This window comes from Marmota monax, unplaced genomic scaffold (genome assembly GCF_021218885.2).
Source record: "Marmota monax isolate L192 unplaced genomic scaffold, Marmota_monax_Labrador192_F-V1.1 WCK01_AAM20220418_F8-fsc00347, whole genome shotgun sequence".
In the NCBI taxonomy this organism is placed as follows: Eukaryota; Metazoa; Chordata; class Mammalia; order Rodentia; family Sciuridae; genus Marmota; species Marmota monax.
This window is the reverse complement of record NW_026694678.1, coordinates 804,988-829,006: the sequence shown is the minus strand read 5'-3', so window position 1 is coordinate 829,006 and position 24,019 is coordinate 804,988. Positions and strand designations below refer to the sequence as shown.

The 24,019-nt window shown below is 37.2% G+C and overlaps 1 protein-coding gene across 1 annotated transcript in view; it reads right to left on the bottom strand.

The window, feature by feature from the left end:
* Ints9 (integrator complex subunit 9) overlaps window positions 1–24,019 on the bottom strand; it is an 87,299-nt gene that overhangs the window by 16,023 nt on the left and 47,257 nt on the right. The window contains exons 7-11 of the mRNA XM_046423331.2: window positions 21,466–21,586; window positions 20,696–20,830; window positions 12,115–12,226; window positions 9,134–9,314; window positions 2,421–2,481 (exon numbers count right to left, since the gene is read on the bottom strand). Coding sequence (XP_046279287.1) covers window positions 2,421–2,481; window positions 9,134–9,314; window positions 12,115–12,226; window positions 20,696–20,830; window positions 21,466–21,586 — 610 coding nt within the window. The remainder of the gene's footprint in view (window positions 1–2,420; window positions 2,482–9,133; window positions 9,315–12,114; window positions 12,227–20,695; window positions 20,831–21,465; window positions 21,587–24,019) is intronic.

Here is a 24,019-nt window from a genome sequence, read left to right as displayed (position 1 = left end):
AAAAGGCATGGGGGTTACCCATGAACTATGTGCAGGTCAAAATGTAACCCTCTTAGAAAACAAGTTTTAAAGAAAGCCTAACTGCTTTAGGAGAAAAGAAAAGAGACTCTCCAATGGCAAAGTCCACAACAAAACGTGTTTTACCACAACAGACTTTCTAATATTATATATTTAGCCTGATTTTTCACCTTGGCAATAACAAGAGTTTTTATAAAAAGACTGGCTGCTGTAATGTTAGATGAGGACCAAACAATAACTTTAAAAAAATCTTCCACTTGGCATCCTGGCTCATAAAAGACCAATCTCACAGTAGGAAAATAGTACTTCAACTGAATCAGAAAGTTTGTTGTAATTTACTGTGTCAAATAGCTAACTGCAGAACAAAACAACTCCCTTAAATACATACACACAAGCATGTGTCTGTGTGTCTGTCTATACACACTGAAAATGAAACCGATTCAACCCAACACCACAGGATTAATTACAGCCTTCACTCTTTCAACATTTTTAATAATAAACTTTGTTGTTGTTTTTTTAAATTTTTTTTTTAGTTTTGATGTACCTTTATTTTTTATTTATTTACATGTGGTGCTGAGGATTTAACTCAGTGCCTCACATATGCTAGGCAAGTGCTCTGCCACTGAGCCACAACCCCAGCCCTACTGCCCTTTTTTAAAAAACAAAACAAACTGAACACATACATGAGCCCATATCCACATGAGAAAATAATGCATTACCAGCTTTCTGAAAAATCCCTGTCTCCTTCCAGTCAATACTATCCCACCCACCTCCAGGATAACAACTAGCCTGGCTTCTACTACTACAGATTAATTTGTCATGATTTTGAACTTTTAAAAAAATAAAACACAACATCTATTGTTTTATGTTTGGCTTTCACTTACATTATGTTTTTGAAGTTCAGCTACACTCTTACGTGCAGCTGGAGTTGATTCATTCTGACTATGTACAGTACTCTACTGTGTGAACATACCACAAAATCCATTCTCTTGATGGGCAACTGGATATATATATATATATATCTCAACACTCTCACCAAGAAATCTATGAAGATTTCTTTGTGTATCTTTCGAAGAGTTCTTTGTGTATCTTTCAGTAATATACCTATGTAATAATTATTATTTTTTTTTTTTGGTACTGGGGATTAACTCAGGGGCACTCGACCACCGAGCCACATTCCCAGCCTTATTTTGGGGTGGGCTGGGTGGATCAAACACCTCTCCGCATACAATATATTCAACTTAGGATGAGTGTATCAGAATGTCTCCCCATTGTAAGTTGAGGAGCATCTGTATCTGTTTTTTAATCTAATTTTTTAGAATGGTTTCAGGTTTACCATAAATCAGCTTACTTAGGGTCTCACTAAGTTGCTTAGCGCCTCGCTGCTGCTGTGGCTGGCTTTGAACTTACCATCCTCCTGTCTCAGCCTCTTGAGCCTCTGGGATTACAGCTATGTGATACTGCGTCCAGCCCTATGTAACTTTGTTTGGTATATTCTTCTGAAGTGGTTATACCAATTTAAACATCCTTTTAATTAAAATATAATAAAAAATAGGAAGTAACTCCATTGTCCAACAAGAGAATCATTAAATTTACTTAGTATGTTTGTAATATGCTACAGAATATTATGCAGCACAGAAAAACATCCAGGATATACCATCTGGTGAAAGAACTAAGTATTCAGCTAAATAAAAACACTTATTAGGGGCCGGGGTTGTGGCTCAGTGGTAGAGCACTTACTTAGCATGCGTGAGGCACTGGGTTTGATCCCTAGCACTACATAAAAAATAAAAACAAATAAAATAAAGGTTTTGTGCACATCTACAACTAAAAAAAGAAAAAGAAATTAAAAAACATTCATTATTCTTTGAAGGAGGGGAATTTTTCTATTTTTTAAAGTGAAATGTCATTTTCATCATTAATATTTTACACATATGATGGCCTTAACTAGAAAGAACATTTGACAATGAATAAATCTGTTACCCAAAAAAGTTTAGTGGTAGATATTAGAGTAAAATCCCTTTCACAGACAACAGAATAGAGACAGGCTGTGAACAGTATAACAGGATAGTAATATAATATGTTAATAAGAGGAAACACAAATGAACTGTAAGAGTAATTCACTGTCATCTCACTTGGGAAGTAAAAGGATGTATCAATTCACATAAGGATACTTTTTTTTAATGTATATTTTTAAGTTGTGGATGAATCTTTATTTTTATTTACTTATCTATACGTGTTGCTGAGAACTGAACCCAGTGCCCCACATATGCTATGCAAGTGCTCTACCACTGAGCCATAACCCCAGCCCCAACAATATTTTTTATCTAATGATCTGCTATCCCCATCCACTTTCACCTACATTTCTTTCTTATGCTGACCTGAGAATCCTGTTTTCTTACCTCTGCATGAGGAAAAGGTGGTTCTGGGAGATACACCTTACTCTGTTTGTTGTGACAAAGCCTTTTAAAAAGAGGAAAAAAGATCCATGTTAGGAAATGCACACTGTGGCATTTGTTGCCACCTAGTGGCAGTAGCACAAATATTAAACGTCACAGTTTAAGATTTTGTGAAAGCAAATTTCTCTGTGAGTAAAATAAAAGTCAATGCCTAAAAAGCATTCAGGACAGATGTCTCTTGTGAGCATATATATTTTTAAATCATTAAAATTCCTGAATAAGAATGGCAGCTATTAAGAATACAAACAACAGTAAGTGTTGGCAAGGATGTGGGGGAAAGGGCACACTCATACATTGCTGGCGGCACTGCAACCTGGTACAACCAATCTGGAAAGTAGTGTGGAGGTTCCTTGGAAAACTTGGAATGGAACCACCATTTGACCCAGCTATCCCACTCCTCGGTTTATACCCAAAGGACTTAAAAACAGCATACTACAGGGACACAGCCACATCAATGTTTATAGCAGCATAATTCACAATAGCTAAATTGTAGATCTAACCTAGATACCCTTCAGAAGATGAATGGACAAAGAAAATGTGGTATATATACACAATGCAATATTACTCAGCATTAAGAGAATAAAATCATGGCATTTGCAGGTAAATGGATGGAGGTGGAGAATATAATGCTAAGTGAAGTTGGCTAATCCCAAAAAACCAAATGCTGAGTGTCTTCTCTGATATTAGGATGCTGATTCATAATGGGGATGGAAGGGCATGAAAGGATTAGATGAACTTTAGATAGGGCAAAAGGAAGGAGTAGTAAGGAGGGGTAGGGAGGGGATATGGGGTAGGAAAGATGGTGGAACAAGAAGGACATCATTACCCTATGTACATGTATGAAAACACAAATGGTGTGACTGTACTTTGTGTTCAATCAGAGACATGAAAAATTGTGCTCTATTTGTATAATATGAATTGAACTGCATTCTGTTGTCATATGTAACTAGTTAGAATAAAATGAAAAAATAAAAAAAAGAAAAATAATCCAGAATAAATTCTTTATTAAAATATATAAATTAGCTCTGGAATAATTTTAGATTTACAGCAAAGATAGCAGAGCTCCTGGGGCTGGGGTTGTGACTCAGAGGTAGAGCACTCGTCTAGCATGTGTGAGGCCTTGGGTTCGATCCTCAGCACCACATAAAAATAAACAAACAAAATAAAGGTATTGTGCACAACTAATAAATAAATATAAAAATATTTTTAAAAAAAGATAGCAGAGTTCCTGTGTCCCCAGTGTCAACATCTTATAAAGTGGTGGCACATTCATCAAACTAAGGAATTAATATTGATATGTGACAACTTACTAATAAACAGTAACAAACTCCAGACTTAATTTCACCAGTTTTTCAACTCACATCCTTTTTCTGTTCCAGGATACAGTCCAAGATACCATACTGCATTTAGCTGCAATCAATTCTGAGGTGAAAGTCATCTTTTTCTGAGACATGGCTGTTTTGCACATGTATTATTTCATTAAAAGCAGCAATGCTAACTATCTGGAGGGGATCTTAAGTCTGGAGACACTGGATGCTTCAGGCAATCTTTTAAAGCTTTTTCCTAGTCAGATATGACTTTTAAACATACAGATATGCCTGAATAAAGGAAATGTGGCAAAAGTTATAACTAACAAATCAATGGGAGTGTTGAGCAGGTCTGATACTTTTAAAAACTGGCAAGCATATATACGATATATGTTTGTTAGACCCCACTCTAAGAATGCAAGGGAAAGTAGTCTGAAAGTGATGGTTCAGGACTTCAGGGCTTGGATTTTGTTATTAACTTCATACAGAGTCCCTAATTTTTCCTACTATTAGTTTCCTTTAACCTTGATTTGAAAAAGATCACTTTATTTTTAATTTTTTGGGGGAAACAGACAAAAATACAGAAAGAATGTAATTTTTGAGAGGCACCTTATAATATCTAAATAGATACTAGTTCTATTTCAAAGCAGGAAAAGAGATAAATATAAGTGCTTGATTCAAAAAGATATTATGCAACAATTAGGAGAGATTAACAATGGAAAAGAGATTACAATCTGATTGGAGATTTGAAACCCACCTATCAAAGTATTTGTGGCCAGTTCTGCTAACAGCTTCCCTACCTGTCATGCCTATCATCATGTAGGCACAACAGGGACACCTACACCCCTTCTCAGAGAGAAGCTGAAAGAGCCAATCAATTTGCTTCTTCTGGGGCTATCTGCTGGAGTTCAAAAGATCTGTACTTACTGCGTTATCAGAAAAACCAAGAATAAATGATGCTTCCAGATCACCTCTAACTGGGAGTCTGAGAGACCCTCCTCTTCCTGACAGCCAGACCCCAGGTACTGCAAGTTTGATTATTCAATAAAGCTCAGTGAGGTCTTTGGGAACCATTCCCTCTCATTTCCACCCCTTGTAAAAACAAATCAATCAAGGAAGCAACTGTGCCCTTGTCTTGGAGCTGGGGCTGACACTAGGACAGCAAGGAGCTGGGCTTCTAACATGCCAAGTGGGTTGAAGAGGTCAGAGCAGAACTCCCCGAGACAGGGAACCACAAAGTTTAGGAGCCAGAGTGGTTGGGAGCAGACTTAGGCAAGCAGCTGGGTCTGTGGCTGTTGCCCAGAGCAACTCTCACAGGAACAGAAAGGTGAGGAAGCACAGCCCTCAGAATGGGCAGTGGTGGTCCAGGCTTGGGGCAAGGCCTCTGCTGCCTCCACAGCAATCACCTGCTAAATTAATCCCAGTATGGAGCTTACATCTGTCCATATAAGTAACTGGGAACCTTATTCTGGGAAGAGCACTTTGTAGCTGGGTTGTATAAAAGAGAACAACAAAGTGAAATAGGAACAAATACAAACCAAGTGTGTGGTAAACTTGTTTCAGAATAGGACAGTGGTTCTTAACCTCTGGGTCCTGGCAGAGCTTCTCAAAATCCCAGTGTCTTGCTGCCCTAAAACCAATTAAATTGGCTTAGACTGATTCCAGCTTCCTACAGGATTCTAAAATGTGGCCCAGGTTGAGAAATACTGGTTTTCAGACGTGGAGGGAAAGGAACTGGGGGTTCCCAGGGAACTTTCAGAGTTGAGCTGGGAGAGTGGCTCACCCTGGGTAAAAGGCTTATATACAAGGAAACTATTTTTCTCAATTCTTCTTTTTTTTTTTTTTTGAGGATAAAAGCATGTTTGTGTGAATCACACCAAGGGAAGAATATCTGTGCCAACTTTTTGTTCTCTCCTTTCACTGTCCCTCTTCCCTCTTTTCCAAAATCCTCATTACCTACCCCTTAAAAGCTGAACCTATTTAGAGTTCCATCTTTTAGCCACTGCTCTCTGAACCAACTCCTCTCCCCAGGCAGTCCCATTCATTCTTGTGGCTTCAACAACCCCATGATCAAGGACATCCCAACCTGTAACTACAGCCTGGCTTCTCGGATCCCTGGACTGGTAATACTTCACATTTATATATGTACCACAAATGCCTCAAGGGGCAAGACCAAACTAACCATCCTTGCTTTATGAACCTATTCTTCCTTTCTGTCCGACCTGTTTAGAAAATGTGATATATATACACAATGGAATATTACTCTGCAATAAAACAGAACAAAATCATGGCATTTGCAGGTAAATGGATGGAGCTGGAGAATATAATGCTAAGTGAAGTTAGCTAATCCCCCCAAACCAAATACCAAGTGTTTTCTCTGATATAAGGAGGCTGATTCATAGTGGGGTTGGGAGAGGGAGCATGGGAAGACTAGACAAACTCTATACAGGGCAAAGGGGAGGGAGAGGGAGAGGAAAAGGGGGTTAAAAAAAAAAAAGATGGTGGAGTGAGATGGGTATCACTATCCTAAGTATATGTATGAAGAAGACACGAACGGTGTGAATATACTTTGTATATAAGCAGAGATTGTGCTCCATATATGTAATATGAATTGTAATGCATTCTGCTGTCATATATATAACAAATTAGAATGAAAAATTAAAAAAATAGAATCTAAAGATCAAAATTTCCTGGGATCAAACCTCATTCCTCCACTTAGTATCAATGTTTCTAATAAAGAAAGTTATTTGAAAAAAAATTATTATTATTAATTATTATTATTCAATAAATACTACTAGCGCATGTAATTAGTTGACTACTTTGGGGAAAAAATAAACTTCATGTTCCTCTCATACTAAACAAATTCAAGATAAAATAGTTAAGGGGGGGAGCAAAAAAGAAGAAAATAAATCATAATAAAACTGAAAGAAAGTATGTTCAGCCATGTGACATCAATAGGGGAAAGAATTTTTAAAATATAACACCAAAAGAAGACAGAGCAAAAGAGACTAAAACTAAAAAAGAAAATTCTGTCAAAAAACAATCCAAAGGCCTAAATGCACTATGACACCCTGGATGAATCCTGAAGCAAAGAGGTTATTAGTGGAAAATCTGATGTAATCAGAACAAAGATGGGAGTCTAATTAATGATGTGCTAATGTGTATGACCTTGGGGGCAACTGACAATACAAGAAACTGAGTGAAAGGCATTTGGGAACTCTGCATTATTTTTATACTCTTCTTTAAGTCTAAAATTATTCCAAAGTACTGACTTTAAAAAAACAGGAAAAAAATCAGGTAAAATTAAAAATGAAGTGTCAAAATGGGAAAAAAAGAATTATAAAAAAAAGTTAATATCTTTGGTATATACATAAAGAGTTCAAACATATAAGTGAAGTAAAAAACCTCTAAGAAGTAATGGGGGGAAAAAAGGGGAATAATTTACATATAAAATTTTCTGGAAAGCAATTTAGATTCAGATAATGAACATTAAAAAATATTTATATCCTTTGTTCCAGTAATTCCACTTTTAGTCATTTACCTCAAGCAAGCCAGATGTCCTCACATACACACAGAATATTAATTGAACATTACTAAAAGCAAAGAAACAAGAAAAGCCCTTGCATTCAATAAAAAAAATAATAAACTAAATTATACATTCACAAATGACATAAAAATTATATCATACTTCAGTCATGTAAAAATTGTGTTTTTGCCGGGAATCGTAGCACACACCTGTAATCCCAGCAGCTCAGGAGGTTGAGGTAGAAGGATGGCAAGTTCAAAGCCAGCCTCAGCAACTTAGTGAGGACCCTGTCTCAAATAATTTTTTTTTTTTTTTTTTAAAGGAGAGGGGGCTAGGGACAGATATGGCTCAGTGGTTAAGTGCCCCTGGGTTCAGAACATTACTGGTTTAGGGAAAAAAAAAGTCTTCTAATATTTTATAATGCTTTGATTTAATTGATTTTTTAAAAAATAGGAGTCACAATTAGATATCCAGCATGATCTCTATGAAGACAGATGTAACACATCAGAATGTTAACAGTGATAAATTATTTCTGGATAGCAATATTATGGGTTAATTTTTTTTGTTTGTTTGTTTTCTGTACCTTTCATTTTTTTTCTATAGTAAACATGTATTACACATATAAGAAACTAACAAGTATCTGAAGATACCGTCTACAGGGTTCCACAGGGCTGGCCCAGGAGTGTTTTAGTGATATCCTTACTAAGGATACAGATGAAGAAATTCTTAACATGCTTGTTAAATTGTGAGTGACACTCAGGGCAGATTACTAATTATTCAAGATTACTTCCTCTGTGGAGGGTACCCTATGCACAAAGGATAAAATTCAGTGAGTGCCAACAAGCAGCAATAGATGTGTGAACAAAGATGGGCAGTGTGCACATGGACAGAGAAGGCAGAGTTTAGATACAGAAGAGAGACTATGAAAAAAGAATGGACTTTAAAACACAGGGGTGGGAGGAAGAATCACGTACAAATTCCTTTTTTAATGAGAAGCTTAAAAAGCCTTGTTCATTTGGTTACTCCACTATTTAAAAAAGGATTAAACATATTCTACATTATGTATCTTCTCATGGCTCCTGAACTTTTGGAAATGATGTTCTGTAAAATTAAATTAAATCTATTTTCCTCTCCCTCTTTTTTTTTTTTTTTTTTGGTCCATGGGAGTTAAGGTCCAAACATGTGTCTAAATAGTTTTAAAAAGGCTCTATGATTTCATATTGTTGAATAATTTAACCTACCTGAGGATATGATCAAATAATTTTCTGCTGTAGTAAAACATGGTTTTGTCACATGTGTTATTGAAAGAAAAAAAATTTGTTTTTTAATCAGATTTGGTAACATGAGCTTGGGCTTGAAATTTTTAAAAAAGATTTAGAATGGAACTTCACTTTGTAGCAGACAGGGAAACACGCAGAAGTAGAAAATGTTTTTGCTATTGACTTCTTTTTCTTTTGGGTGATGTTAGCTTTACCATTGAGTGACATCCCATTTTTTTTTTTTTTTCAGTTTGAGATAGGGTCTTGCTAAATTGCCCAGGCTGGCCTTGACCTTGGGATCACAGGCATGTGCCCCAACACCTGGTGGTACTGACTTTGAAGTAGAGGCTTAATCCTCTTGCATCCATCCTTCCCTCTTTGGTAATTATTCTTCTAAACTCCAGCAATGTAACAGATTTAACTTTCAGTAATACAATGTTCTCATCACAGACACATACAAACAACAAAATGAAAATTTCATAGCAATGTGAGAAAAAATAACATCATTATCACTCTTACTGCTTGAACATACTGAATCAAATAGAACTCAGAATGCTGACATACCACTCGGCAAAAATCTGGGAAAATTCAAGTGAACTGTTTGCCACCGGGGAGATGAAGTAGAAGGGGATGTTGGAGAGGCCGGCTGAGTCAATGTACTGATACAGGCATTCCAGGAGGTCGTAGATCACTCCAGAAGGGTAGCAGGGGACCAACACATTTCCTCCATTCCGAACTGTGAGAGCTAGAAAAGTTGAAGCCAGAGGGGGAAAACATTACCAAAAGGATGTGTTTTAAAGTTAGAATCTAACTTAGAAAAATAATTTGCATTTGTTTTCCTACTTCTGTGACTATAACTCACTCATATGTATAAGTCTGCTTCTTATGAAGAACAGCACCCAAGTGGGGGAATCTAGAGGCTAAGAGCAGATTTTTCCATTACTGTCTAATTTAAGTCCCTGAGAATAAAGTACACAATCAAGGATTTGGGATTTAAAAGTTCCAAGGCAGCTGCACTGCAGGACAGAAACTTCAAGTTCCTTCTTTTTTTAGATCCTGCTTAAAACATTTGCTAGATTAGTCTCTGGTAGGTCTCTGACCACAGTTGAATGACCTATAAGGAAACAGGCCAAGTTTTTGTTTTACTCAGTGGAGTTTTCTTTCATTAATGTCTGTAAGAAAAATTCCTCACATTTTAAGTTACCAAATGAGAAACTGCAATGTATGGGTTATAATTATATTCAAGTACAACTAGTTGAAAAACACAAAGTGCGTACTTGAGTTTGTTTTTCTCATTAGTTTTCAAAACAAACTGATATGATTCTGAGGTGTAAAATCTCATGGTTTTACTATGCTACCCAGGCTGGCCTTGAACTGATCACGATTGTCCTTCCTTGGGCCTCTTGAGCAGTTGGGATTACAGGTGTGCTCCACCATGCCTAGCTTCAGAACCTGAAGTCCTAATGCCACGTGTCCTCCTCTGTTCCCACTCTGATGTACAGTTTATTTGGATGCTGTGATGTGAGAAGTGGGGACCTGCTACTAGAGTTCAACACGATGGAGGAAAAAGTCAGTATCAGAGCTGTGCATGGTGGCACACACTGTAATCCCAGTAGCTGGGGAGGCTGAGACAGGAGGATAGTGAATTCAAAGGCAGCCTCAGCAACTTAACAAGGCACTAAGCAACTCAGTGAGACTACAAAATGGGGCTGGGGGTGCTGGGGTTGTGGCTCAGTGGTAGAGCACTCGCCTAGCATGTGTGAAGCCCTGGGTTCGATCCTCAGCACCATATAAAAATAAATAAACAAAATAAAGGTATTGTGTACAACTAAAAATGGGGTTGGGGCTATGGCTCAGTGGTTTAATGTCCCTGAGTTCAATCCCTAGTACCAAAAAGAAAAAAAAAAGAAAGAAAGAAAGAAATCAATCTCAGTCATCATGGCTCAAAAGCAATGGCTCTACTCCTACATTTGCTCCAAGCTCTAGGACCACAGGTTAGCCACCACAACCTTGCTGGGCCTCAGTTTTCTCACGAGTTATGAGAGGAATGAATGAGATCAGTGACTTTCAGGCATTAGTCTGTGAAAAATTACCAAGGGAACATGCTGAACATGCAACTTCCTTCTGGGTCCTCCTCTCCCCAGGGATACCAATTTACTAGATCTGTGGTAGGGCCTCCAATTGGCATTTTTAATAAGTGATGCCACTGATTTTTGAGGCAGGTGGTTAAACAGACCCACTTTGAGAGACAGTGGATTGGATATGTTTCCTTACCCAATCTAAATTGCTTTGAGTCTATGATTATAGATTATAAACAAATACACAAACCCAAGACTGTTTTTGAGATCACTTCAATAATTTTGCAAAGTAGAATAAGTTACATCTGGTTTAATATCAGCAAAGAACAAAAGCAGACTATGATTATTAACATGGCTGGGTAAAAATTTCAAAGAACAGTGCTTTCCATGTAAACAGAGAACATAACCATTTCTTTTTCCTTCAGCAAAGGTAATATCACTTAAAATTGCTAGGGGTAAATGGTTTGAGCGCGTCAACTCTTCTTGATAACTGTTGACAAAATGTTGTGTCTCCTCCATCCAAGTGTATATGGTAGCCCTAATCTCCAATATGATCGAAGTATGAAGCAGGGAGTTTGGGAAGTAATCAGATTTAGATGAGGTTATGAGGGTGGAGCCCCATGATAAAATATCTGTCCCCTTGTAAGAAGAGGAAGGAAGATCAGAATTTCACCTCTTCTCCATGTGGAGAACACAGCAAGAAGGTGGTCATCTGTGAGTGGGAAGAGGGCTTTCACCACAACAGCAAAGCTAGCACATGGATCTCAGATTTCCCAGACAAGAACTGTGAGAAAGTAATATATAACTACTGAAGCCATCTATTCTATCATACTTTGTTACATTAGCCTGAACTGTCAGTAACCAACCTACTTTTCTAAAACAAGGTAGGATTGCTACATTTTGTTGATAATTACATACAAAGACAAATCAATTTCTTCCAGGTAGAAGACACCCTGTAAGCCTTTCAATTTAGCCTCCCCCGACAAAACCCCCAAATATTAATGGGAAAATGACACTTGTTCATTATATAACTGTTGTGAATTCAAAGTGTAATTGTCTTTTCTGTGCTATAATTTGCAAAGCAAAGATGTTATTCTTTATTTCTTTGACACCTGCAATCCTGTAAACACTCCCCTACCAAATCCCACCAAAAAGCAAGGGGATTAAATAAAAATCTGTGAGAAAACATTGAATATTTGTTCTATAAAGTGCTAATGACTCTAATTTACTGTTTTAACAACCACTGTTAACCTTACCTTCAAATTTAAGCTAAGTTAGAACTGCTCCTGTTGACAGTAGTACACTCTGAAGGATGGGCAAGAAAGATGGAAGCAAGCAGAAGGGGGAGCCCTTAAAAGAGATACCAGAGTGTGTGACTAGGAAAGAAAGGGGCAAAGAATACTACAAAGCAAGGTACCAAAAAACAAAGGTGTATCACCCAGTGCCATATCTGAGAGTCCTCCATACCCAGGTTGCTGCAGAACTCTCCCACCATGCCATCGGGGTTTGCAGTGGGGATCTGGGTAAGTCCTGTCAAAACCAGCACATCACTGTTTTTGAGGGAAGCTTGGTCCATGGGCTGAAAAACAACCGAGAACTATGCTTAGTAATTTTAAAAGGAATATTACCTACAAATAACAGAGGAAAAGATCATATGACATTGGTCTTTCTCTGTTCAACCCATCATCAAATACTTGTACTATCTATAATGAAAAGGCTGTCATGGAATAGCAGTCGCTTAGGGAGATGGGGACCAACAGGAAGAGGTATGGGGACATTATGGGGTGATGAGCAAGTTCTCCACCTTGATTGGAGTAGTGATCATACCAAAATTTAGAGAATTGTACGTAGAAGATCATTATTTCACTATATGTACGTTTACCTCAATTAATTCATCTTGTATTTCTATTATGCTTTATTATTTTCAAAATGCCATCTACATTTTACTTCAGTGGTTCTCAAACTTCAGTGTGCATCACACTCATCCAAGGGTTTGTCAAGCATGAATTGCTGGGCCCACCCCTAGACTTTCTGATTCAGTTGGAGCCTGGGAATCTACATTTCTAACAAGTTCCCAGGAGATGCTCCTGCTGCTGACTTGGTAATCACACTTTGGAAACCAATGAATTATATAATTTGATTTTCAAAAAGAACTCTGTGAAGTACAGGAAGTAAGCCTACACTATGGAAATATGGAGTAGGGACTTGAGAAGGCGAGGTACTTTACCTTAAGTTCTATTGGCAGAGAAGCCAGGGAGAATGCTGGATTAGAGAGAAACCTAAGTCTACTCCCAATTTCACGACTAGCCCTGTGACTTCCACCAGTCTCCAAGCTTGGTTTCCTATGTAATATGACTATGTTTTGACCCACCTCCCTTAGCTAACACACTTGATCTTCTCATAAACTGTGAAGTCCTATGGCACATGACAATGTGATCCTTATGATGTTGTGATTTATTTTCACCCTGTACAATCTGAATTTGATTATTTTCAGACCATTTAAAAAATACTATCTTTTCTAAATAAATCAGGATTCCAACTGGAAACAAAAACCAAAAACACAGATTGAGATGTTGGTGAGTTCATAAACGTTTTCATCTTGTAACACATTTTTTCCTTACTTCTACTGAAAATCTTCACAGGAATAGAAGAAAAAAACCTACAACACAGTTTATGAAGAAGTCTTATTCTTCCTCTGTCTGTGCCACCTAATACATTTTCCAATAAGGAAACAACATTCCAAATAGTCCAGGAAAGTCCCATCATCCGGATTGTTATTGAGTATATATGCCTTTTGGGGTATTTTCCTTTAGCATTTTATATAAGCACAGATAACCTGGGCTTTATTACTTTATTTTGGTACTGGGGATTGAGCCCATAAATAACATGTGTTATAAGCTACTTTGTAACATTAAAAAATATTTATTTAATACGTAATCAGAAAAAAATCCTATGGTGAAGATGACCATGTGAATAGCTTCTATTTCCCCTTTGCCCAGATATATACTAATGCAGCTTTTCTTCTGCTTGGGCAGAACTGATCTATTTGTACTTCTCCAACAAATACATACAATTCTGCTATTTTCACAGAAGGAAGGAAGGGGAAGTAAAATATAATGATTTTTAACAGCAGATATGTAATAAAGCCTGGGATTGTTTCCTATATGTACCAGAAGTTTTCTGAGGAATCAAAGGAGGGGTTTAGGAAACAGCCCTGACTAAATGAGGAAATTAATAACAGTAAATATACAAATGTATGTAAGTAGTATACACATTTTTTTGAGAGAAGGAAACTATGCACAGAGGCAGAGCATAGCCAGAAAAACAAGACAGCAAGTGTGAAATGATGTGGGCAAACTGTAGCAAGCTGTCTAGACTCTTCCTCCTCACTTCAAGGACCTGCTTACTGAGCTCAACTTTTCAATTGACATGGGCTGTTTATAGCTTGGCTTCCCTGCTGCTCCTGCCTCCCAGACTTTTTGGAGCTTCCAAATCAAAGTATTGCACAAACAACCAAACATCCAGGGAAATCCAGGAATAAGGAAAAACACAGAAAATGAAACAGAACAAAACCAATCTGCCCAGTGATTGCCTTAGTTCTAAAGACCTGATTCAAGGAATCCAACTGTAAGAGTTTCTTTACATTTAAGGGAAGAGTCCCCATTTATTTGCTAACTAACCAAATATTCTATGCCCAGGTATATGTAGCTTTTGCTGAAATATGCTATGGATTTTCACATCTAAAACTCAAGTCCTATCTCTGTGGTCAGGCAGAACAGCCAAGAAGCTATGAAATAATAGAGTATTGAATTGCTTTCTCAAACCATCATAACATAACATTTAATATTCAAATACAGGTTCACAAGCCACAAGCAAATTTATTAATCTGATTTCCAAAGCCAGGAAGGCTTTGGCTCTAATAATCAAAACTGCCAATGCATCTATGGGATCTTTCCAACAGGCACTGCTTGTTTTGTGCTATTAGTGTTATAGTTTTAAAATGGTGTCCTGTACACTCTTTCTGGGGAGACTGCACAAAAGCTTACAGTAGATGTTTTTCAGAAAACATGTGATTTAAATGTCTCACAGTGAGAATAATTAAATACTTTATGGTCTACTCACATGATGGAATATTATGCAGACATCAAACATCATGTGGTAGATACTTGATGACCTAAGAAAAATTTCACTGCGTAGGCAGAACAGAAAAAGCAGGTTGCAAAAAGTTACCTCTTATATAATTTTTACTCTAAGATTTTTATATTTTTCCAAAATTACTATAATAAATACAAAAGCTCCATTATGGTTTCTGACAAAACTGTGAATGAACACAAGCTGCTGGCTCTCTCCCAGGAGGTAATCCAGGGGGACAGAAGGAACAGCAAGTGATGGATCTGAGAAATAAGAGCAGCACTGGGATAAATTCCCAGGGAAACGGAGGTTCCTGGAGTGGGACACTGGCAGGCAGTAGCCCCTATCATGGTAAGCAGAGCTTGGGTGAGATTTTTGTATTTTCTTTCCCTCTCCATACCATCGGTGGTAATTCACAGCCCGTTGCAACACACCGAAGGAAAAAAGAAATAATTTAGAAACTGACTTAAGAATTCTAAAAGTGAAAATTCTAAAAGCCTGTCCTACATTAAGGAATGCAAGTCTGAATGGTTTCAAAGTTCTTGACTGACAAGGAACACAAGTAGAAAATGAATATATATATATATATTTTGCATTTGCAAGGTCTTTTGCCTTCAGTTATATAGCCACCCAATTTTACTTCAATTATATAGTCATCATTTAAGTGTGATGAAAAAGGAAAAATGTTCTTAATAATTCAAAGCCTCACAGGTTGACTATATTAATAGCTTCTTGGTAAACATTTCCCAAGCATTCCTGAAAGAAGAAAAATAACCCAGAATTAAAATACTAGATAGTATCAACCTGGTGGGCAGGGGATAAGACAAGGGACAGAGAACAAAGATGGGAGACACATGAGGAAGCTGTGGCTTTGGGGGAAAGATACAAAACTCAATAAGATATAGGGAAAATAAACGAAGAAACAACTTGGAAGAATAAAAATAAAATATGTACCACACTTGCAAAAGAAAACTTATCCTTCTAAAGCTAGGCAAAAAAGGACTGAAAAAAAGAATGAACTAAAAACCCTGAGCCAGGTGCATGATGCACACCAGCCTGTAGTGCCAGCTACTTGGTAAGCTGAGGCAGGAGCATAGCTTGAAATCAGTAGGTTCAAGGCCAGTATGGGCAACACGGTAAGCCCATCTCAAAAGAAAAACCAAATAACAATAAAAATAATATAATAAGACCAAAATAAGCTGAATACAATAATAATTATAAAACATACACAGGTTCAATCAAGTCTCTAAATTAAAAAAAAAAATGTCTCTTACTAGTTTTTTTCTAAAAGGGATCCACTAAACAGGGATACAGAAAGAATGAAAATAAAGGGATGAAAAGAAAAAAAGGGATGGAAAAAAATAGTAGGCACATAAGGAAGGTGAAAAGTCCGTTGGCCTTTAATGTAGTGTGATAGAGAAAAAAGAGAAAGCATCAAAACATCCTGATAAAAGGAATAAATGACCCATAAAATGTAATGATCATGAGCATATAGCTTCCCAAGTATATAGCTTAAGTATATGAAAAGCAATAGTTGATGAAACTGCAAGGAGAAATACGGTAAGTCAACAAATAACATATCCTTTTCAGAACAAGAGACCTAAATAACACAGAAAGCACAAATTAATACATATGGAATCATTTTACCCTACAATGCATACATATTCTTTTCTAATCTATGTAGAATGTTCACAAAAATAATTTGTTTCAAAGGAAGCTTATTCAAATTCAGTACAAAACTATACATTTATCATAATGCAAAAAAATTAGAATCCTGAAAATGACACAAAAAATGAGATGGTATCTCATCCAAAAGAAATGGAGTCAGCATACAAAAGAGATATCTGCATTCCCAAGTTTATTGCAGCACTCTTCATAATAGCTAGGTTATGGACCCATCCTAGATGCCCACCAACAGATGAATGAACAAAGAAAGCATGGTATAACATACATAAAATAGATTATGCTTAGCCATAAAGAAAAATAAAATTCTGTCATTTGCAGTAAAATGGATGGAACTAGAGCACATTATGTCGAGTGAAATAAGCCAGACACAGAAAGACAGGCATTACACATTCTCTCTCATATTGGAAACTAAAAAAAGGTTGGCTTTAAAGTAGAACAATGATAATTAGAGACTGGGAAAGGTTAGGGGAGACAGTGGTGAAAGAAGGGTGGTCAGAAACAATCAGTGCATGCTATTTGCATGTATGGAAATACTGCACTGAATCCCCTTAATATATACAATTAATTATGTGTTAATAAAAAAATAGAATTACCAAAAAAATTCATCTTTAACCCTAAATCTTACTAGACCACAACAAAAATACTATAAAATAACCTTTGGTTATTCAAATCATGAATATTATAAACTGTCACGATCTACTTAAAGATGAATGACACTGCATTGCATATCAAAACTTTTTTTTAAATTTTTTTTCTTTATTTATTTTTATGTGATGCTGAGGATCTAACCCAGGCCCTCGCACGTGCTAGGCGAGCGCTCTACCTCTGAGCTACAGCCTCAGTCCCTGCATATCAAAACTTTAACAGAGTTAAATAATACTAAGAGAATCTCATGGCTTTAAAAACATTTACTGGAAAAGCCAAGAAGAAACAATGAGATAAGTTTTAAAAAAAGAGCAACACAGTAAACTGAAAGCTATAAGGAAGGAAGAAAACGAAGGGCAAAATGAAAATATATTATAGTTGAATGTGGTTGCACACACGTGTAGTCCCAGCTACTTGGAAGGCTGAAGAAGGAGAACTGCTTGAGACTAGCCTGGGTTAACATAGAAAGACCTCATTAAAAAAAAAAAAAAAAAAAAAGTCTAAAGAACAGAGATCATAAGATTATCTCAAACTTAAGAAAAACCATTTGATAAGGTATTGCATATAAAAAAAACAAAACAAAAAACCCTCCTAAAACTGTGTAGTAAGGATCATATTTCATGAAGAGATAACAAAGCATTCCCTTAGAATCTGGTGCAAGACCAGGATGCCCACTATCATCACTTTGTTCAACATGGTACTAGAGGGCTGAGCCAGACAGAAAAAAGAAAAGCTATAGGCTTGGAAAAGAACTGACAAAATAGTTACTTCTCTGCAGATAACATTATCATCACTGACAAATATTAGAACATGAGAATTTAGTATGGTTATTGAATAACTGATCAATTAAAACAATTATGCTGAGAACTTGAGCTCAGTGAAGGCCAGTTCTTTTCTTCCTTCTCCCTTTGTTTGGCCTCAATTCTCCTCTCCCTCTCACCCATGCTTATGTAGGACGATTTTTCTTCCTTCCATAGTCTACTGGTAAATGTTCCCAAAAGCTCAGTTTTTGGCCCTCAGCCTTTTATTTATATACTTTAAAAAGTATAATGACTCTCCAATTTCTTTCTAGACTTGACTTCACATCCAGTTCCAGTCTCATATTTCCAACTAATGGTCTATCATATTCATATCTACCCTATCCACAACCCCATTCTGAAAGAAATAACCATCCTGCCAGTTCTTCCTTGTTAACTGAATTACTGCCATTCTCAAGGTCATCCAGGCACAAAACCTTTAACTTCTATCTTTTTCCACTGAAGGTAGTGGGCATTCAATGCTTGCTTCTTGAATTAAGGACCTATCCATGTTGCCTCGTCTCCTTTCTTATAGCTTCAGTCTTAATCCAAAGCCTCATAAGTCTATGCTTATTAAATAAGCAGCTTGTGCTATTCTTCCTTGCTTGTAAGGATTCCATTCAAGTAGACCAGGATTAGCAGACCCTTTCTGTAGAGTAGAACTCTGCCATTATAGGGCATACTGAGTCATAAATCACAAGCAAGTATGAGTGGCTATAATACAATAAAACATTACATAAAAAAACAGGAGGTGATGGGATACAGTTTGCTGGCCTCTATCGTAGTAGATTATCAAGTTTTTACAAACCAAAACATTTCTTATCCCTATTAACTCAATGCAGAATCCAACAATATGGATAAAGAAAATTAATTTTTTAAAAAATATATAACACAGGTTACCAGCTAGAAATTAAAATTAATTACTTAGGTATGTTGCTCACTACTTTCAAGACCTTATTTTCCCTTTAAATTTATAGACCTTGAAGAAATAATTTACTGGAAATTACATCAATAGTACTGTAAAGGCTTTGACCTAAGCAGGACAAACCAGAAGAGTTGGCAGCCAAGTCATCTTTCTGTCTTTTATGGAAGAATATATCAAGAATGATAGAAGCTGCCAATAAAAAATCTTGATTCAATGAAGCAGATTATGATAACATTGATGGGCTTTTGATTTCAAAAAGCGGGAAGAGCCCAGAATTCTGCTAGCTACAGGAAAAAATAGCAACTTGTCTCCTCTAGACCTTGTGATAAAACTTAAGTTATAAAAGAAAGTTTGAGAAAAACAATGCAGAATGGCAGCTGAAAAGCACCATTGTTCCAGACCAGAACACAGCATTCTTTCCCTCATATTAAAATGGAACATGTTAATTAGCTTGGTTTAACCATTCTACAATGTGTGTGTGTGTGTGTGTATCAAAATGTCATGCTGTAGATCAGACATAACTTTTACTTATCAATTAAAGAGAGATGCAAATGTTTTGACCAGAAAGAAGAGGAAAAATGGCCAAATGATCTATTTCTAAGCTTCATCTTTTGCTTTATTATGAAGATAATAAAATCTTGAGGTTATGTTCATAAATTTGCCAATTAAAAAAACACAATGGAGGGCTGGGGATGTGGCTCAAGTGGTAGCGCGCTCGCCTGGCATGCGTGCGGCCCGGGTTCAATCCTCAGCACCACATACAAAACGGAGATGTTGTGTCCGCCGATAACTAAAAAATAAATATTAAAAAAAAAAAAAAATTCTCTTTCTCTCTCTCTTTTAAAAAAAAACAAAACACGATGGAATATGGACTTTCACAAGTTGTTTATGTAGCCATCAGTCAACTATCTCATCTCCCCAACATACCTTACAGACATGGGAGAACCAGGATTTATGAAATGAACAAGAAACTTTTATAAATACCTAAAAAGGATTAAATGTTATATTCATAACAATATTTATGTACTTAGCTCCTTGCCAAATAGGACCAGAATGAATGACCAATTTAAACTTTCCAATGGCTTCCGCCTACATACTAAAATAAAATGGGAATTTCTCACTATGGACCACAAAGTTCTAGGAGAGCTGGAGTCTGCTGCTCTTCTGGGTCTCACTGTTCACTGCAGGTAGTACACTGCATTTCCATGGCCTTCTCTGCTTTTTAAACATGCCCAGATTGTTCTGCTCTAAGTGCCTTTCATTTGCCATCTCTTTGTAGTGCTTTGCCCTCAAGTTTCACATGCCTCCTTTTGGTCTCAGTGCAGATGGACGGTTCCAGAAGCTTTCCCTGACCATTTAATCTAAATTTGACCCAGTTGCTTTAGAAAAAACCCTGCTTTGCTGTTTTTGTATCAATCTGAAATGACTGCTCATATTTTATTCATTCATTTTCATCTTCTCCCCGTGTATCAAATTAACATAATAAGATCCATGAGCAGAGACTGCCTGGTGTCACAACTTAATCCCTAACACTTACATAAATGCTTGACACTTGGCCCTTGTTAAGTATTCAGTAGTTAATATGTGCTGAGTAAATAAACAACTTGTATTCTGTATCAGGCTACAGTCTTTGGAAGGACTGAGGCATCTCAGAATCTCAGAGGCGACCCTAAAAGGCTGCAGAACTCTTTCTGAGGAAAATGTAATACTAAATGTTGGGATTCTAATAATCTAACTTTCCTAGAATACTCTGAAGGAACCAAGATTAGAAAGATTTTAAAATGGTTGATAGTACACTGGATACATTCTGAATCTGGGTTAAATAACCACAAAGCTGAGTTGTTAAAAAAGAATTTATCATTACCTGAGGGTGTGTGGTGAGCAAGGAGGATCCAGAGACATAAGAAACTTTCTCATAATGGGACTGGATAATCCAGTTAGAGCTTCCAAGGGCATAGCCAGAGCTCAGAGGAGTTACCTGGACAGCACCGAAAAGCTCCTAAAAGGAACCACAGAAAGAACCACAAGTTTCAACAATGCTTTCAGAGCACATAAGTTTGTAAGAAAAAGAAACAAATACTACTTTTAGTTTAGAAATAGAAATTATTTTAAAGTAAACAAGAAAGTTTAAAACAGAAGGACAATGGAGACTGTGGTAGACACAAAAAGCAATCCTGTTGTCTTTACTTATCACCTGAGAGTTTTAGCCCAACTGTAGTTGCCAGGGACTCAGGATGCATTTTCCTTTTGGGTTAGGTGTTAGGCTCTGGGTTATTCTAATGGAGAAATGGGAGCCCTTATATTTAGTCAGAACTCAAGTCATCCTTGCCAAACTCCTTCTCTGTTCCCTGTCTTACTTGTAGTGTCTGTTGTTCTCCCATGATGGGATAAGAGAGATGCCATTCTCCTTTCTCCTGACTCACTAGCTCACTAGCTGGTGACAGGGAATGTGAAGGTTAGGAATGAACACTAGCAAAAACATGGCAGGGCTGAAGGAAAACAATAGGTACTCTTTTTTTTTGTACAAGATTCTTGGTGACAGAATGACTTTAAAAAGGGAACTACATGATCCTTCAAAGTACAATATGAATTGAAAGCACTCATGAGTCACTTTAGAATAATATCAACACTCACAATTTTCTGAGAATATCCCACCAGTTGGATTTTGCTAAGGGCAGAGTTCACCTCTTGCATTGTGTAGCATCTTCTCCAGGTTGACACTTCCACGGCATCCTTGAGAGGAGAAGGCAGGAGCCTGTAATTGCATCACAATGTCATATACAAGGCAAACATTTCTTCTTGTGATAGAGCTTTCCTTTCTAGGGATTTGTCCACTCTATTTAAATTGCCCAATTTATTGGCATGTGACTTTAGGATTCCAGTATAATCATTTCTATTTTTGTAAGGCTGGTACTACTGTCTCCTTTCATTTTTGACTGTGGTAATGTAAGTTCTCTATTTGTGTGTGTGTGTGTGTGTGGGTCAACTAAAAATTTATCATTATTGTTGATTTAAAAATGAACAATTTTTGATTTCATTTATATTTTCCAATCTCAATTTTGTTATCTAGTATAGGTTCTTTTCTTTTTTTTAAGTCCAGTCAATTAATTTCTACAATCTGATTGGATTGTTCAGTTCATTTACATTTAACTTTATTAGTGATACAGCTGGATCATGTCTGCTAACTTATTTTTTTCTGTATGTCTCACATCTCTTTTGTTCCTCTATTCATCTTTTATTATGAGTGTTTTCTCATGTAGCCTTTTAATTTCTTTAATAATTTTCACTATTTGAGTTATTAATAGTTGCTATAAGGTTTACCACATACATCTTAATATAGAGCATTTCTATTTGAGCTCTTTTTTTGTTTCTATTTTGTATTAAAGTACTCAACCCAGGGCCTTGCACCTGCCAAGCAAGTGCTCTATCACTCATCTATGCTCTTTGCCTGAGCATTTGTATTGACATCTCACATTGTATTCCCTATTCACAAAAAATAAATGAAATCAACTTCACTAATGGTCCTGAGAGAAGAACTGAATTTAACATAGATGGGGCTTAGCACAAAAGAAAATAAGGCATGATTTGTGACCTTTAAGACCAGCCTCAGAACACCCCTTTACACTCACAAAAATGTGCTGTTAGAAAAACATTTTATCATTTGCTCTAGTATGAGAAGTGATCTGGAAGAGTGACCTCCCTGAGATTCACTGGAAATAGTCAAAGTACTTCTGGTGAAGGGATGTATGCACTAGTCTCTCCTCTCTCCTGAAACACACTGAGTAGGTGTGAGGACCCCATAAGCGCACCCTCATCTACAATCATCGATGCTCACTGTCACATTCAGGATAAAATAAGAGGCTCCTGGCATGGCTTACATGAGGCCCTGCTTCATTTGGTCCTGCTTCTACCTGTATTTTATATACTGAGCCCTTCTAGTGCCAGGCTCTCTCACCTGTAACCCACACCATCTCTTGTCATCTACCTTTTAGGTAGACAACACTTACTCCTACTTAAAACAGAGACTGTTCATTCATTTTTCTCAGGTTTGTGACACCATCTAGGTCAGATGCACACTCATGCGCTCTTTGGGGAAGGGCCTGGCCCGCATGTCACAGTGCAGGGAAGTGGATAAGGCTACTAGCGCAGTGCTGCTACTTCTTCTCATCTCCTTTGCAGCCCTGTACTTGCTGCTTTTAGGAAGGAGAGATTTCTCTCAGAGGCAGCAGAATGATGGAAAAACAAGGACTTATACCCAGGCAAGTCTTGATTAAAGTCCAGAGTTACCTCTTCACCTCTGGGTCCTGGTTTATAAAAAGGGGGAGAATGTCATCTTCCCTTCAGTTTTCTGCAAAAAAACCCCTTATTTACAATGAATAGAAAGGGTCTAGTGCATAGGAGATGCTGATGAATGTTTGCTGTCACGTGTCCCAACAATTACAGGCACTGCAGCTCCAGGGGCATATGCACTGTCCAACACTATTGTAGTGAAGTTCAACCCAGAAGGATTCACCTCAATGAACAGCAACGGTTCTGAACTTGTATGGCCACACGCTGCTCTAGAGGAAGAACCCAACCTACTACCCTGTTTTGTTTTGTTTTTTTTTTTTTTCAGAGAGAGAGAGAGAGAGAGAGAGAGAGAATTTTAATATTTATTTTTATTTTTCAGTTCTCGGCGGACACAACATCTTTGTTTGTATGTGGTGCTGAGGATCGAACCCGGGCCGCACGCATGCCAGGCGAGCGCGCTATCGCTTCAGCCACATCCCCAGCCCTATTACCCTGTTTTAATCCCTTTAAATTCTCAGGATGAGACCTCCTAGGGCTGCACTTCCTAGAAAAAAATATCTTGCTTTGGACTGAGTAGGAGCAGGATTTCTTGACTCTATGCCAGATCTTGAAGACTAAAGTGGGATCTGCTAGGGATCAGGGAGGGTGATAACAATAACATTTGCAGTCCAACTACATCTCTCCTTTCAGGTGAGTGTGTGATGCAGCTTTTGCTAGGGCCCTGCAAATGAGTCATCTAAGAGATTGATTAAAAAGTCATACACAAGGCTAAATTCACACCTGTTTTCTCTTCTTTGAGTTTCCTTACACAGCACTTGACAACCAGTACTGTCATTACCCAAAACAACACGAAGCTTTCCTTTCTACTGGTTCTGTTCTCCCGATGGCCTTTTCAAGC